Source organism: Tyto alba, unplaced genomic scaffold (assembly GCF_018691265.1).
Source record: "Tyto alba isolate M040663 unplaced genomic scaffold, T.alba_DEE_v4.0 Super-Scaffold_44, whole genome shotgun sequence".
NCBI classification, from domain to species: Eukaryota; Metazoa; Chordata; class Aves; order Strigiformes; family Tytonidae; genus Tyto; species Tyto alba.
This window is the reverse complement of record NW_024881320.1, coordinates 5,580,085-5,596,219: the sequence shown is the minus strand read 5'-3', so window position 1 is coordinate 5,596,219 and position 16,135 is coordinate 5,580,085. Positions and strand designations below refer to the sequence as shown.

The 16,135-nt window shown below is 39.4% G+C and overlaps 1 protein-coding gene across 1 annotated transcript in view; it reads right to left on the bottom strand.

The window, feature by feature from the left end:
- The window catches only part of TMEM132C (transmembrane protein 132C), a 219,171-nt gene extending 203,442 nt beyond the window's left edge, over positions 1 to 15,729 (bottom strand). The window contains exon 1 of the mRNA XM_033008409.2: positions 15,179 to 15,729. Coding sequence (XP_032864300.2) covers positions 15,179 to 15,254 — 76 coding nt within the window. The 5' untranslated portion in view covers positions 15,255 to 15,729. The remainder of the gene's footprint in view (positions 1 to 15,178) is intronic.
- Between the last annotated feature and the right edge of the window lie 406 nt (positions 15,730 to 16,135).

Sequence of the window (16,135 nt, the reverse complement as noted above, 5' to 3'; positions counted from 1 at the left end):
GACATTAATCACTTGAATGTGACTAATATAAAAATGTTCTTGAGCTAATCTACCCACAGAGAATTTTTTCTCTAAGTAGTTATCACATACAGACATGTTCAAAAGTTATCTAGGAAATCTCTTAGTTTCCAAAATATCATTCCAATAAACCTGATCCAGATGCTGTCTTTATACACTTTGCTAATGCTATCAGCTTTTAATCAAAATGGAACTGATTGAATTAATGGCCTTAATTAACAGTAAAGTTTCTTTGAATCACAAGATGTCTCTTTCAGATCAAAGTGGCACAGAAAGAGTCTGCGTTCAAATCTATTCCCATGTATCCAGGGTCTTTCTTTAAGATTCTTATTCTTTTTCCACAGCTCAAGATGTTGGCACTTCATGAATCAATCTCAAAGGATATTAAAAGCAGCAGGAATAGCCTACAATGAGCCAGAAGGTTCCTTCACAAAAAAGAATGTTAAGTTTGCCAAGAAAAGCACTAAAAAAGTAATAAGGAAATCCAGACTTAAAGTTAATTCATCCCCACATACATATGCATTAAGATACAGCCTTTAATGACATATTATTTCTTCCAGAGAACTTCTGCCTAAGGCAGACAGAATGGACAGCTGCTTACCATTTATCGTTATGTGTAACCCTATGCATTAATTCAAGACACAGTATCTAAGTGTTGCATTGAATTATTAAAATTCTGATAAACTTATTAATGCAGCTTATCATGGTACTATACAGAAAACTTCAGAAATATTAATACATTTACTTACACAATACTTTCTGGAACAGAATTTTCTATAATTTTAAAAGGGTGAACTGCAGCACAGCAAAATTAGTAACTACACTCTCAGAAGCATCTGTTAATACAGATGCCTAATTTAGAAAACCTGTGTCCTGGTTTTCTGAAGAACACAGTATTAGTGTAAGTTCTGAGCAAATCTCTTGCTTACGTTAGGGACAGCTATAAAAAAAAAAAATGAAAGCCTAACAAAAATCTGCCTTTTGTTTCTTTTTTTTGTTTGTTTGTTTGGTTTGGTTTCGTTTTTTGTTGTTTTGTTTTTGTTTTTCCCCAAGCATATTGATAACTCTGGCAGGAACAAGAACAGAATATAATTCCCCAGAGTATTACTAAACTATGTTTTATCTTTCTACAGTCTTTGCTCCTTCCATGAGATACAAATTAACCTGCAAACTTATCCAGCATGTCTGGCTACAGCAAGTAAAGATAAAGGAGAGATTCAGAAAATGGAGTCCTGAATGCCAGGGGAAGTTTGAGAGGTAACATAAGATGCTTAGAACTAGATATCCTCTGCTTATCTTTCTTTTGTAGTTTGCATTTGTCTCACGAGGACAATCTTGTGGTCTTTGAAGGGCTATTAAAAATATGTTATAGGATGCTGCCACCAACACTGAATATGAAAAAAAGCAACAGCCACAGAAGCTTTTATATCAAAAATGCCAAAGTTCCTCTCTGTACAGATTAAGAAGTTAAACCCATGCTGAGCCTGTTACATCTACACACCTTCCAGCTTCCATAACAAATGAAGCAGAAGTCCACAGACAATAACCTCCTTCAGTACAAAAACTGGGATTTTTTCCCAGGAAGCTATCCATCCTGTGTACAAAATGAGACAGCAGTCCCGTAGATAACCACCTGTTCCTTAACCCTTGTTGTGCCCCAAGATTGCTTCCTCCTTTTCTGTGTGAAACAGAACAGAGGAAGGAGGTGTTCTGAGAGCATGCGAGAGCCTGTGTGGCTCTGCAGCTTTTGCCCTGGAAACTGGGCCCATGATGGCTTATGGCAGTTAAAGAGGAACATACCCAAGAAAACCCCTCTGCAGCTCTGGTATCTGAGATGCAGCGTGCTCCACAAAGACAAGATTCTCAGAATAATGATGCTGCCACCCTCTCAATTCCGCATTAAGAATTAAGTCTGAAAATTGGCTTTAGTCTGAAGTCTGGCAACTTTGAATAGATTTTTCATGGAATTAAACCAAAAGCTATACGAGTTCAAAAATATTTTTATCCCCTTTTCTATGTGCCTTTTTTTAATGCAGGGACATGTTTGCAGGAGTTATCTGCAGTCACGAATCTTACTTAGTAAAAATGAATGCTAGCATTCATACATCATCATCACTTCAGAAAGAGAGATTAAGGAAAACACCATCTATCTTTGCCTCTAACAGTGAAAATCACAGTATTTAACCCAACTAGTGCTGCTCATGGAAATTATTCTAGCTGGCTAGAACTCAGGATTTCTAGCTGGCTTTGTTCTCAGAAACAACTGAACCACTTCACAGAAACTTTTCCAAATCAGTCACAAAATATGCAGCATGGAAAACTCCAGCTAAAACTGTTACAGCTTGAGTAAGCCCCATTTTAAAAGGGTATTATAGAGAAAAGTATTGAACAGTTCATCTAGATGTGATTTTCTGATATAGGTATCTGACACTTTTTAGACAGAAAATTGTGGTTAAACTCTTTTTTTAAACCACCAATTCAGACCAAAAAACCCCTCAATTTTACTGTACTTCCCTCACTTCTTTTTCAGTATAACACCAATCCATTAGGAAATATCACATATGCAATGAATTAGACCACAGACCTTTCATCTCAAACTGCTTTGAAATGTTGCTTAGTAAACCCACCGGAGTTCATTTTCCCAATGAAGAAGGATTTCTTCACTAAGTCTTCACATTGTAAGTATACCATGTGGTTTGAATTTTCTGTTTCTTCAAAAGAGTCTCCCAAAAGCTCAAACTGTTTGATTTCATTTTCAGTTAAGAGCAGCTAAAATCTAAAATGTGGCGAGACAGATTCAAAATTACAAGGTACAGGGAGGGGTGGGGGGGTGGTAGTGGGTGTCATATTCACCCCGTGCTTCTGTAGAGTGCTATTTACTTTTGTGGCATGTTAGTATAGAATTTAAATTTCAATATAAACACATATTTCTCCAAAGATGATTAGAAATTAACAAAATCATAGGTTGGCAACCCACAACTCACTTTCTAAGATGGTGGAAGGTTGGATGACATGTATTAGAATAACAGCTTTGGATAACCAAATCCACAAAACAAAGCACAAGTAACAGAAAAGGGAGTTTTCCAGCTACGTCCTTTATAATTTAATGCACAGAAATACTAACTGGTGTGTTTCATTATTTTTCAAGTTTGGGGGATTTTCTGTTGTGTGTGTCTAACTTCAGTCACATATGCCCAGCTTCATTCTACATAAATGAGGCATCTAAACATGGACCTTACTTGTCCACGACTGATGATGGAAGAACGAAGGCCATTTTGGAGGCAGAACACCACCTCAATCTAAATCGCTCTCTGGAAGCACTTCTTACTCTTCTGTGATCATAGGAACACAGAGTAATTTAGGATCTTAACAAGTATATAGGTTAGAGTTTGAATCTGTGCAAATGGGATGAATTTCCAAAAAATGCTGAGCACTTAACAGAAGCTAAAGGTCCATGTACTCTTTGAAAAATAAGTCTATGTGGGTTGAATTAATCTCACCTATACTTACAATGCTATAATATCAACATCTGTGTATAGATAAGTTGCTGTTCCCACCATTGTCAAAGATACAGACAACACTTGCAGCTGAAACTCAGAGAACAAATCACCTCATTTTAAAGCATACATCTATATTTGGTCAGGTGAATCACCCTCCTGAACACCAGAGACCACTAATTAGATCACCAGTAACATCAACTGGAGCAATGATATTGACACTCCAAAATTAAGTGAATTTTAAGACCCAACCAACAGCAAGAACTAATACATTCAAACTCTATCATCTACTAATGAAAACACTGTTCTTGCTTTCTACCCCCTACCCCTTCATATCACTCAGCTATATCAGGTGAAAAGAATAGTAACATTCAGGAGTACTCAGCATTAGATGAAGACAGAAAGCACTACACGAACTATTTATTTGATAAAGCCATAGATGAAATGAACTGCTATGCCGATAAAACTTTGGACAGAACTTCCACCAAAACATCTAGGCTTCTTTTTCTGCCTCCAGATACTGTACAGGACTACTGCAAGACACAAGGCAGAATAACTAAAAACTCTGGTTACATATTATTATGTTAGTTTTCACTCCTAAAGAAATAAGTAAGCAAGGATAAATATATTGAAAATGCCTCCACTTGTAACAGCCAAATAATTTGGATTAAATGCACTTTAAATTATTTGAACACATGGACTCACATGAATTGCTTTAAACATCTTGCCATGAAGGATGCTGAAATTGAACTATGTGATCTGCACCTATCACTTATAAACGTAGACTACTTAAAAAGAGAGAGATTTCCAAAATCACTTCAACTCTGACAGGATCTAGCAGTGCCAAATTACATCTGGCATCCTGAACTAGCTCCCCTGTTCCAACAATTAAATATGTAAATGCTATAAAAGAAGAATTCATACAAAACTATTCTTTGCCTATGAATAGCACTATGGATGTCATCTTCATCAAATCTGTTTCCCTTTGTAGGAAGAGAAATTGCATGGTAAAATGATGTAGACTGAAGACACTTTACCATGCAACCATGAATTGTTATATATATACAAAGAGCAATAGATATGTGGGCTGAAATCCTGATGAATGGCAAGACTCTTATTGACATAAGTGGAATCAGGATTTCACCTGCAATATGTGGGGCATGACAGAGTGCCCACAAAGCAGAATTTGCTTCATTACAAAAGAGCTAGAACATGATCAGCTAACAGGTTATTCCAGTGCCATTGGCAGTTATTCATGTACAGATTCTAACACTAGCATCTAATCTTCAAATTCAGAAAAGTCCACAGACATAAAATAATGAACTACAAAAAGTCAAGAGAAACTAATAAGCACTGGTGACCCAAGGCTTCAATTTGACAACCTCTTATTAAATGGTAAGTGAAGAGAGTATGTGCAAGAGCCACAACGTACAAAAAAAAGGTCAAAGCAATCCTAAAGTTTAAGTGGGTTTGGACCACTGCTATTTTGATTTATTATACAAAGTTGAGAGATCCATTTCAGGATCTACATCAGGATCCAAAATTTTATAGGCACTCAGAACTGTAGATCCAACTCCAACTTTACACATCTATGCTACTGAAAAAAAAGTAGGTCCTTTTCCTCTCCCCAAATAAACCAAAAATAAATCAATATAAGTACTCTTCAAATAAACTATTTGCATTTTTTGACTTTCCTGAACAATATTGCCTAAAGGCATGACTTTTACCTCACACCAGTTCTGACATTACTGCACTACATGATCGTGTTTAAATGTCATCTGATGATTCTTATTAAAGTGCCACAGTTTCATCACTACAGCTAATTTAATTCTAAATGAATTTTCAAAACCAAGACCAAAGTTCAATAGAAGCCTGAAGCTTTGAAGACTTGTGAAGCTTTGAGCCTGAAATATAGTGATATCCAACTTTAATCCGTGAAATAGCCAAGGCAACACCATGAATTTATGGTTCTTTGAGTAACTGCATAATCTAATAAAGTAAGACTTTCCAGATGGACATTGCACTATAGGTGTTTCCAGACCAGCATTTGTCTTTCAAGAACAGTCAGTACTCCCCTTTCATCTCCAGACTGCTTGTGACACTCCAAAGGAAAAAAGAGAATATACTAATTCCATTATGTCACACACAATTGGAAAAATTCCTTTTACTAGTTTGCTGACATTCCAAAGCACACCACATTAGCTTATGGAATCAATATGAAAATATGACTAATGAGCACCTCCAGTGAATTGCTGAGTATCATCATGAGATACTGATCTTGTATGGGAGTTTTGCTTTTTTTTTCTCCCTGGGTAAAAATTAAACATTAATAATTCATGTTACTATCTGAAGAGTTGTAGATAATATTGTAAAAGCAACTTGCAATTTTACTCCAAAGAAGAAAATATTTTTCTACCCATAGTATGATAACAAAAAGGAAATCAAGTGCTATAGTCATTCCCATTGTACAGATAACAAATTAAATCTGAGAGGTTACCTAGGCATTCACATTTGCACATACAGCTGGAAAGAGAATTAAAGAAAACAGGGAAACCATTTAAAATTTCTTGCTCTTCCCATTAAAAAATCCCTTTTCTCACCAAGATGGAATGACAAAAGGGCATGCTAAACATAAATACATGGGAAGAGAGTTCCCTATTTCTGAATTTTTTTAATAGATTTCCTTCTGAAATTGTCAGTGAGTTGATTATGAACAACAGAAGCACAAAGGCACTTAAAAGAGTATGAGCTCAATAGCATCTCTCATAAAAGACTGTCTTTTTGAACACTTATAAAAGATGGAAGTTATAACAATTAGTCACCCTGCCAAATAAAACACAAATTATTTTTTAATAGTAAGCTTTGTCATCTAGAAGACTAAGATTCAAAGATATACAATAGAGACATACCAGGATAGACACAAGAGACCCAGTCAAGAATAATCACAAACTCATGTAATGTCACATCAGGTTTTCCAGGAGGCACAGGCTTTATACTTACATTAGACACGTGCAATTCCCTTTGGCTATCAGTGCCAAAGTATGTCACATAGAAATTCACTGACCAAGCATTTTATAGCACAGATGCTGTTTATAGAAAATGCAGAGCCTTTTCTAGTTGTGCCCTATATGACTCAAGTCCAAGTTCCAAATTACAGAAACACACACAAGGAAGCATCTTTTCCATCTAAACATTTCAATACTGCGCACCTGGAGCTGTGAAACATATCATCAAGTTTCATAATATCCACCTGAAGAGCAAAGCAGACAAGAAAGAAATCTTAAATTTAACTTGTCATTAAAAATGCAGAAATGTGAGGAATGACAACCTAAAGTTACTAAGAAGGATGACAAAAGTGTAATACAAATTGTTTCTCTACAAGTTTCTATACAAATTTGTTGCAAAACTGAAACCCTCATGAGTTTTCAGGCTAATACTATTCACAAGCATGCATCCACCCTCACTGAGGGGCAGCTAAATTCAATCTGCCTCTTCCCTGATGTTCCGACTGGAGAAAATTAACAGGTACTGAGAAGTCAATAGTATATTACCTTCTCCATGGTAGTTATTTATTGTATTTGCTACTCTATATTTCATGCCAGCAGAGTGATAGGTCATTTGAGTCTACAGAGCAGAAATAAACATTCTGGCTCTTTCTACAGAGATATGAAATTAAAAATAAAAACATCACATCAAGTCGTGCAAAAATGAATCAGGTTTAAAAGAATAAAGATGCATAAGGCGTAACTACTTTCTCCACCAGAACATACACACCTCCCAGAAAGCAAACGCCGGAGGTGAGAATATGAAGCAAACGTGCCATAACAGCCCGGTAAATACAGGGTACTGGTTGGTTCGGTTTCACTGTCTCAACACAAGTCTAATGGCACTGTACAATGATTGACAGAACAATTCAGCTGCACACAACAAGAATTACAATCATTAATTAAATCAGAAAACAGTTGGGCCTGACTCCATACCCACTGATGGCAACAGGAAGGTTCTACCTGGTTACAACAGGCATTGGAGCAGGAGACATTACAGTAGGCCTGTACCCCACCCGTCCAGCTCTTTCTCCTCCATATATAACACATCACTACTACAGGAATGCATTCTGCATCCCAGGTTCTGGAAAAAACCCCAAACCAAACATACTCTAACAACTATTTTTAAACAAAGGAAAATCCACAGTTTCCCCCCCGCCCCACCTCCAGCCCTCTACTAGCTCTGTTCTTGTAAACCACTGAACTCCTGGCTGACATTTTGGAAAATAAAAAGATGTATTGAAACCGAGGCAGATGCTTGGCGTAGAATATTTTAGCTGAAACAGTTACTGGTTGTGGAATTTATAAGAAACTAAAACCAAACTCCTTTAATGACAATTCTAATAAGAAGCAGTGCTACCAGTCCTGTTTGTAATAGCAGTGCAAGAAAGGTTTGGGCTTTTTTTTGGGGGGGTGAGAGGGGTGAGGGGGTTGTGGGGTGTAGGGGGGGGTGGGTGGTGGTGGTGTTTATTCGGTTTGCTTTGAGTTCAGGAAAATAGTTTTATCTTAAGCATCAAAAACTCTATCTTCATGAGGAAATGGTGATACAGTAGTGTAAGTCTCACTTTTATTTGTTCAAAATGATACAGAATCAGGAAAAATAAAAGCCACACCCAATACAGAAATCAAAGCTTTACCAAGTGCCTCTCATGTTCTCTAACCTCTCAGTGTTTAATATCCTGCATTGTATATTTAATGTAAGCAACTCCCATAACAATCTTTTTTTTTACTATAGTGTCCCATGAGCAAATTAAAGCCATACCACTGCAAGTGCTAGGCTGCAGCACCATACTCATTTAAGCTGTCCCTCCCCCACTGGGCCCATCCTCCTTTTTGCTTATACAAGCAGTAAGTTGATCTCAAGGTGATACAAACATACTCTTTATAAAAAGAAAAAAAAAAAAAAAGTATTTTATGTGCTTTATCTCCATGCGGCAGCTTCCAGAGGAATTAGAAGCATGCCAGAGTTGGCACAAAAAGAGGGTTGCTCAGTTTGGGAGAGGGCAGAAACCTGGCAGCATCAATTTACATTGGCTCAAGCTGGTAAGGAACTGCACCCTCAGGCAATATGACTGGTTGGAAAATGGAATTTCACAAAGACAGAAACTAGCATTTTGAAGCTTACTTTCATTCTCAATGAGAAAAAAAAAAATTGTTATATAAAGTTGAAATGCTTTTCAAAAGTCATTTGGAATGACAATTTTTTTCATATCGGTTACAAAGATGATTCATTTTTGTAATAACAAAACAATATTATAGACAAATATTAATGATGTGCTCTATAAAGTATCTATGCTGTTATCAATTTCTGTTTGAATATATTTACTAGAAGTCACAATTACAATTTTATGTGAAATAGTTAACATCACAAAAAAGATTAATTTTTCTAGGTAAATTTTAGATGAAAGAACAACTTTAAATTGTTACAGAAATTATATCAGTTTCAAAAATATTTTCAAATTAAGAACTGCTCGGTTGAAAAATATTATCAAGCAGAAAAATACAGCAACTACATAAGTAATACAACTCCTGTGACTGCATGTTGCAGTTCATGAGCAGAATTTAGCAGAACCACCCCTCTGCTGCATTAGTACCCTGGGATATCAACTTACCTTTTATTTATTTAAGATTTCCTCTTCATGCACAGAGAAACTGACTTTTAGATGTGCTCAGAAGACCACTAAGCCTTTTTTTCCATCCAAAAGCATAAACTTTTTTCAAAGCCTTTTTTCATAATTAAGCAAGATTCCACACTGTTTGCATTCTTATTTAACTTCAAAGTTTTCATAGAAATGTTGAATTCCTAGTCATTGCTTTGGGGCTTAGTCTTTGCTTCATAGTATTGAAAAGGGCAATTCACTTACAGTCTCCCTTTGCAGTAGGTTTGTGTTTCCTGATCTTAAAGAGGAACAAACAACTAAAAGAACCTAACACAGAAATTCTAATAGCAACAAACATTAATGTATCTATGATGAAAATATTAAAATTTTCACTCTGCCCTTCTACAGAATTATAGAAAATTTGTAACAACTATAGATGAAAATGGAAAATGTTATTGTGAGAAGAAGCAATTAACAAAAAAGGTGTTTGATCTCACACATGACACTTGTAACACTAGCAGATAGCAAAATCAGATTAAATTCTTACTGCAGTATATAATAAAAGAAGTGTCCACTTATGGAGACTTTTCTAGCTGTTTACACCTGTTAAGCTGCTAAAACTGCACAGCTGTAAAAGAACGCTTTTGATAATGACAGTGGAACTAAGATTAGTATGATCTGTGTTATTCAAGCAAAAGAAGTGCCAGAAAAGGTTGTCTCCAAGAACAAAGTTACTGACCCAAGATGTCAGTGATGCAATACTAAGACATTAGCACATTTCTTATGTGTTGTGGCAAAGAACCACTTAGTCAAAATGTACTTCCCTAAAGAAAAGTTCACCTAATTGACCAGTGCTGTAAAGATGCCTGTAATTTTAGTGATGGAGATGACACTTTGTTTATGGAATTCAAGCTCAACAGATTAATATGCTTTAGAATAGCAAAGAAAATAGAAGAGTAGACTCACTGGGTCGCTTCACTAGATATAGTTGAATCGAAAAATGGTGACCTGAGGCTGTGTATTGACCCAAAAAAAATGTGAACAAATAGATAAAGAGAGAGTATTTTCATTTGCTAACTAAAACAGACACAGGCACTACTGGACTGAAATTATTTCCAAAGCTAGAGACATCCGCAGGCTTTTACCAGATACCTCTAAGTGAGGAGACTGCAGAAGCTATGAACTTTCAATGCGCCATTTGTCCGTCCCTGTTTCAAAGGGGTCACATCTGTCACTAGAGCCTGAGCCAGTCCACAGAACACAAAACAGTACAACTGCTTGAAGAGCTGAACACTGTGAAACTGTTTTGCTAGGGTACTGAGTCTGTAAGGAAGACTGAATAAAATATAAAGGACTCAGGCCTGTGAAAGCAAGTCAGGACAAGGGTTTGAACTAGACAAAAGCAAGTTCTCTGGCCAGAAAGTTACTGCTTATCACTATGAAGTACAGAGCACTCAGATTACAGTCAAACACCTTAAGTTAACACCTTATAGCATCACAAAATATTACCTGTATTTGCATTACTGTAGTGTTTAGATACTAAACAAACTAAAAGGTCCCATTGGACAAAATGGCCAAACCAGGATCAAGTCTTTCACCAATGAAATGACAATCACAGTGGATGAGAGGCAGGGAGAGAAAGAAGGAAATGACTGATGAAAACAGCAAGACAGTGGTATTCCTGACAGTATATGCAAGGTCTGACTCCTGATACACATCTTCACTAAATCCACTTTCCTCTTTGTTATCAAATCTACCTAGTATGCAGTAAACGTCTCCTTCAAACTGATGGACAAGTATTATTTTAAGTCACCCACAATGTGTGTTTGCTTTCTCTTGCATCCCCAGTTTAGCTTTTTAACATCCCTATTAGATGATTTTCAGTTACCGTCTTTATACACTTAAGTTGTCTCAACTTGTTGTCATTTTACTTTCACATCTTTTATCATAATATGCATTTTGCCTCTTAAAATAGTTAGGACACATCTAGTGGAGCCTGCCAGATGCAAACTACTGCCAAAATCTCAGTGTGGCAGCACAAACTTGCATGCAGCATATGCGTAAATCAAAGGGTTTACCAAAGCCTTGAAGAAAATTGGGATTCAGTGCAACAAATCTCTGACACCTCTTCAATGGTGCGATCATACTCCAAAGATTTCAAGCTTTCAGCTACTTATTGGTCTTTTGACTTACTGCCTGAAATAGGCATGACCCTAACCACAGTTATGAACAGCAGCTCAGAGAGATTTACTGCAGAGGCGCATTACCTTGAAGACTCTACCTAGGAAAGTTTCTATACCAACACTTCTAACAAATCTGCTGTCATTCACAGTCTCTAGCTATTCCTTACAAACCACCTTTCCAGCGGTGCTGAACTGCTGCTTTGTCAGTAGAGTTTAAAAAAAATCCCACAGAACTATAGCCCAATTCACAATAAAATCCCCATCCTTTCATCAAAATGAACATAGTTTGTCAATACTTACTAACATTTAGCCATTTAAGAAAACATAATGGTGTGCTGTTTATTACTGCATTTCACACAAATACTTAGTTCCTCAATTCAAGAGCCAGACACATATTTATGCATTAAAAAAGCAATTACAGGTATGACATTTTATATCACACAGTCATGCATTTAGAAGCATGCTTGAACAGACATTTATAATACAACTGCTGGGAATTTTACTAGGTAAGTACAGTGTCTAATAAACTTTAAGATCTACTACCAAATACGAAAACTAAGGAAATTAGAATATTAATAGCACTATCTCCATTTTGAAAGTCTTATATCCAAATGAGAGATTAGCCACTTATAAAACTCCATGCAGTTATAATTTAACATAATGCAAGTCCCTGCTGTGTTATTAGCTAGCACTAAGGTGATGAAATTAAAACCAAGAAAATTTAGGAAGTTTCCCGTAATACTGGGGTATGCCATGCTACTGAACTTTCAAAATAAGATATAGAAAACCTCACTGCTTCAACAACTTAAAATCAGAATGAAACAACACTCAAAATAAAGATCCTCAATCAGTTTCTATTTCAATGTAACTAAAACAAGGACACATTGCATGATTGTGATATAAAAAAAGAGCAGAACCAAAGCAGGTGCTATGCCAACCTATGGATGCACAACTGTGTTTGCATTTGTGTTCAAATACTATTTAAGTACCTAAAGTTCTAGTAACTCCATGCACCCTTAACATCTGCTCATGTTCAAAACTTTCTTGCACCCATGTACTTCTTGTGCAAATGAATCAATCCTCCGGCTGTGCATCCTTCAACTCTTTTTTAGGACTTACTGGATTCTGTTCTTCCAGAAGCACTTCTGTGGTTCTTGTTCTAGTTCAGAGCTAATATGAAACTGAGGATTCCCAGTAATCTATGCATTATACAATAAAGTAAATCTGTACACTTGTGTTTGTATTTATGCTCTGATTCAAGAAAACAATTAAAAAAAAAAATAATCTTACTTCAGGCTCATGAATACCTCCTATTGGCTATAAAGAGGCTTAAGCACATGCATTAGCACTTTGCTGAAAAGAGGTCATTTCCTGAAAGGAATATATATACGCTTGGGATTTACTTGTGTAAATATGATTTCACATACATACTCTCCACCTAGGGAACAGGCATCCAGTAATTGGTATGTAAATCACATGCTTGTACCTAAATGCAAGAGCACTTTTGAACACTGACTTTTTATACATCCTGGTCTGACTAGAGGCATGGCTTAAATTAAATGCCAAGCTTCTTTCTTGAGATTGAATGAATTAACATTATTGGCCAGATAATAACCACAGCATAATGGCACACTAAAGCCTAAGGCAACATTTCAGGAGAATTTTCTTAGAAATTCAGGCCTGATAGGAGATGCTAATGAGTCCAGAGAAGTAAATATAGCCCCTTAAATGGCAAATGACAACTTGTCTATAATAGTAAGTTTCTCAGCACATTTACAAACGTTTTCACTTGTGAGCTATAAAGTGACTTTCATTTAGTTGGACTTTAGCTCTCAAGTACAATTGCTATCCTAACACGCCAACAAAAAGAGTGCAAATACACAAGGGGAACGCAAATGAAATGCTTGTTAAGGCCTCACAAGGAAACCATACAAACACCTTATTTAATAAGTTTAATTAACTGGCTCTTTTCTAAATCATACTGTGCCCAGCAATGCTGAGAGGCAAATTCCCTGCTCAGAAGCTCTACTTTTCTTCCCTGAAGGAAAGTAATATTTTCTCTTTTATTCTCAAAGAGCACAGCCCAGAAACCCCCAGCAGCTGCTGCTAGCAGTGGCACCACTACTGACTTTTTTACAGCATGACTGAGTCAATGCTGACCCAGGTTCCAGCAGAGAGAAACAGCTTAACAAGGTTGGGTTGTTTATAACCTCTCAATGTAGCACTTTCTCCTACCCTTAAGCAGCAGCATAACCTATGTAATTCTCTTATAAAAATATTTTCAGATAGGAAAAGCCCATATACTGGTATCTAACTCAATATATTGAATTTAATGCAAACACTCATTGGAGAAGATGCATTTGTGACTGTCAAAGCTGCATGGCAGAAGAGACATGCTGCCCCAGAAAAATGCCAGACCCTCTTTACAAGTCTTAATCTTGTGCAGTTTCTGAAGGTGAGCACGAAGCTAATATAATCCTCACCTCCAGACTGCAGAAATCAAAACAGAAACTCATATTTTAGATTTTCACATCAGTACTTTCAGAGCACGTCAAGTCACTAGGTTGTCCATTAATTTTAATGTACTATATTAAAATGATCAGCATTAAGAGGCCATGCAATTTTCTGCCAAGTGCTTTGTTTTCCCTACCGATCAGGGTGGGAAAAGTCCCTTTATGAATTACTACTAATCCCACCCTTGCTTTACTCTTGAGATACTTCTGCACATCTCACAGCTGCCTCTACAAACAACTACCCCAGGAGAGAGGTTGGCAGGACAGGACTAGACTAAACGGTGAAAAGTCTTCTGTTCATAATCTTCTTATGTCAGTCAAACGGCACCACTAATACCAACAGGATAAAAGGCAAAAGTATCTTTTTATTTCTAGGGATGGCAACAACAGCAGGAATTGCAGAAAGCTTAATAAGGTTCCATCACCCACCCCCAAAGGTGGAGAAGGATATGTTTTTATAAAATACCCACAACTATCATGGTCTGAGCAAGAAAACAAGAAGTGTTGAGGCATGGCAGTCACCTACTGCTATGCATAGAAATCCCTGTTTGGATCATGCACGATTTGCATCCCTGAATCACTTTAGAGATGTGCCTTTGTCAAAGGGACTCTGTGATCACATAAGTTCAGTGATGAGAAAAAACAGCAGATCATTCAAATGACCTCTCTGCTAAGACCAGCTTTCCCTTTAATCATGATAACAAGCATCTTGTCCAGTTCAGGTAACAAGGCTTCTATCCAGTCTCTAGAGTTACCACCACTTAACTCCAATATAATTTTAAGGACGCTATTCCTAAACACTGTCATTGTACTCCTGGTGCCTCTTACAGTTTTCAGTTCTTCCCATATTCCGTTCCAAGCTGGGACTGGGACACCCTCTCCCACGGAAGTGATCCCCTTAATGCAACGCAATAATTAAGATGCATTTTTAATTATTATCATCGCTGAGGCAAAAAGAAAGAAAACTTTGCCTGTTTCTCATTTTAATCAAATGCAAGCCTGCAAGGTTTCCTACTGTTCAAATAAACAAGAGAGAAAAAATGGGGGCGGGGAGGGAGCGAAATTTTAAAACAGGAGAGAGACAAAGGCAAGATTTAAAGGAAAATAAAAGGCAAAGAAGGAGGAAGGAGTTGACACACCGCTACAGTGTAAAACAAGACGCTTGCTTAGGAAGGAGTTCGAGTCGCTGCCGGAGTAGCGGCAAACCAGACCAGCGCCGCCTGTACGCGATCAACTGGTGAGTCCGCTGCCGGCCCCCGCAGCGCTCCAGCCGCCCCCGCCGCAGCCCCGCCAGCGCCCGGCGACAAGTGCCTCCCCGCTTACCTCCGCAGAGCAGGGCTCCGAGCAGCAGGCTGACAGCCGGGCAGCGGGGCCCGCCGCCGCGGGCAGCCCCCGCCATGCCGGGGAGACAGGGACAGGTCCCGGGCGCGGCACCCGGTGGCGGGGAGGGGGGGGGGGGCTCCGCCGCCGCCGCTAGCTCTGCCTGGGCTGCGGGCGCGCCATCGCCGAGCTCCGCACTGCACACCTCGCCCCGGAGCGCGGCTCAGCTCCGCGGCGGGCTCCCGCCCATGCCGGCTCCGCTCCGTCCCCTCAGCCCCGCACAGCCCGCCGCCTCCTTCTCCTTCCCTCCGCGCCCTGCCCTAGCGCCGGCGGGGGCGGGCCGGGGGGGCAGCGCCCATGGCGGGCTGAGGCTGGCGGGCGCCCCGGCGCCGCCGCGCTCCCCGGGCAAAACTTTTTGGAAGCGAAAGGTGGGGGAAGGTCCGGGAGTTGCGGGGAGCCGGCGGAGGGAGGGGAGGGGGCTCCGCTGCGGTTCCGGCCGGCTCTGCTTCCCCTGCCTTTATCTCGGGGCCCGCAGCAGAGGCGCGCACACGGAGTTTTCCCTCAGAGGGGGAAGGGAGGGGGGGGAACCGCTGAGCTCGAGCCGACGGCCGTTGGCGCTCGCGGCGGAGAGGGGGGAGCCCTACCTACGGCCGCCCTCAGCGCCGGGCGGGACACGCTGAGGGGAGGGAGCGAGACCCGGTGCCAGGGCCCCCTCCCCGCCCCCGTGAGGGGAGGCTGACGAGGTGAGACGCCCGCTCAGAGCGCCCGGGGTGCGAAGGGAGGAAGGATTTTTGCCAAGCCGACGTGGCAGGAGAGAGGAGGGGGGAGTCCTGCTGTGGGGCGCGAGGTGGCCAGGTTGGGGGCTGAGGGCTGGTAAACCAGGAGAGGGGCAGGGGAAGGAGGGGGCGGCTGGCCCTGGGGAGCGGGGAAATCCCTCCCAGACACGAGGGAGCATCACTG